Below are 1598 nucleotides of genomic sequence, written 5' to 3' on the forward strand. Positions count from 1 at the left end.
CAGATTTTTAAATATTTTTTTAAATATCAAATTTGTGCATGTTTGATATAATTTTTAAATAATAATTGTCATATTACTATTACTGAATATTTGTATCATTAAACTAAAATTTTATAATATTTAATGTTAAATTTCTCACAGTCCCACGATTTTAGAGATCAGAAGGAGGGGGTCTTCTCAGGGGTTTCCCTTAACCCCTTATGTCGTTACATTGTTCAATGCGATGATACTCCTTTACTATGGGATTCTAAAGGGAGAGGGTTCAATATTAAGAATATCCATTAATTCGTTTGGATGCTTGACGCAATGTATATACATTTCTTTCTATGTCTATTATGCGACGAGAAAGGTATTAACTGTTGTATTATTTAAATTAATGGAATTTAATTAAAATTTTCATAAAATGTTTTTATTACTAAACAATCTTTGCAGGTCAAACCCGTCATATTTGTTTTAGGAAGTTTAGGAGCATATGGACTTACAGTTGTGCTCACACAACTTTTAGTCCAACCGTATTTATATCGGATTTACATAGTGGGGTGCATAGGGTTCGGCACTTCAATATGTCTTTTCGTGTCGCCCATACTAATATTGGTAAATATTTGTAAGTGTATAATATAGTTTTATATTTACATATTTGTTAATAACATTTATTATTGTATTTGCAGAAGAATGTGATTCAAACGCGCAGTAATGAATTCATGTCGATCACTCTAATTATATCGCTGACAATGAATGCGACTGCGTGGTTTTTCTATGGATATTTTGTCAAGGATATTTTTATCTCGGTTAGTACCTCAAATAACAAATATAAAAACACTATTATTAGCTAACTAGGGACTAACTCATTATGTTTTATTTGTTTGATTTCTTATTCTTAGTTCCCAAACATGATCGGGACGGTGTTTGGAATTATCCAAATAGGTGTGTTTCTATATTACAGGCCGCCACCCGGAGGAGTCACCGTAGAGGCAGTAGAGAGTGGAGAGAGTGGAGAGACCGGAGAGGCCGGAGAGGCCGACGAGGCCGAAGAGACGGACGAGGCCGGCGAGACCGAAGAGGCTGACGAGGCCGAAGAGGCTGGCGAGGCCGACGAGACTGGCGAGGCCAACGAGACCGACGAGACCGGCGAGACCGGCGAGACTGGCGAGATTGACGAGGCCAACGAGACCGACGAGACCGACGAGACCGGCGAGACCGGCGAGACTGGCGAGATTGACGAGATTGACGAGATTGACGAGACTGAGACTAGAGAGGTCGAAGATGCTTGACCTAGCTATAAAACACTTTCCTTTTAAGATCCATTAAGACAAAAGGTTGATTTTGGTGGGAACAATAACTTTGAATTTTGGTGTATTGAATTGTCGAAAGTGCTCTAGTTACTGATTATTAAAACCCTGATGAGAGATCTTTTATCATATTTGTTTTTTTTGGATTATGGTGGTGTTTTAGATTGTTATTTTACTTCTTTTTTTGAAGTGAAAAATAGATAGGAAAAGAAGAGGGAACAAATAGTTCAAAGTTAAAAGAGTTGGGGGAGTTTGTGAGATGATATTCCTAAAAAGGATGGTAAATTAATTCAATATTCATATCTATAC

General features: G+C 37.0%; 1 protein-coding gene across 1 annotated transcript; it reads left to right on the forward strand.

Moving 5' to 3' along the window:
* The first annotated feature begins 306 nt into the window (after nucleotides 1–306).
* On the forward strand, nucleotides 307–1271 carry LOC124913155 (bidirectional sugar transporter SWEET1a-like). Its single transcript, XM_047453770.1, has 4 exons — nucleotides 307–349; nucleotides 433–548; nucleotides 669–788; nucleotides 882–1271. The coding sequence occupies exons 1-4, from the start codon at nucleotides 307–309 to the stop codon at nucleotides 1269–1271; spliced, it is 669 nt and encodes a 222-aa protein (XP_047309726.1).
* The last annotated feature ends 327 nt before the right edge of the window (nucleotides 1272–1598 follow it).

Source organism: Impatiens glandulifera, chromosome 1, assembly GCF_907164915.1.
Source record: "Impatiens glandulifera chromosome 1, dImpGla2.1, whole genome shotgun sequence".
Lineage (NCBI taxonomy): Eukaryota > Viridiplantae > Streptophyta > Magnoliopsida > Ericales > Balsaminaceae > Impatiens > Impatiens glandulifera.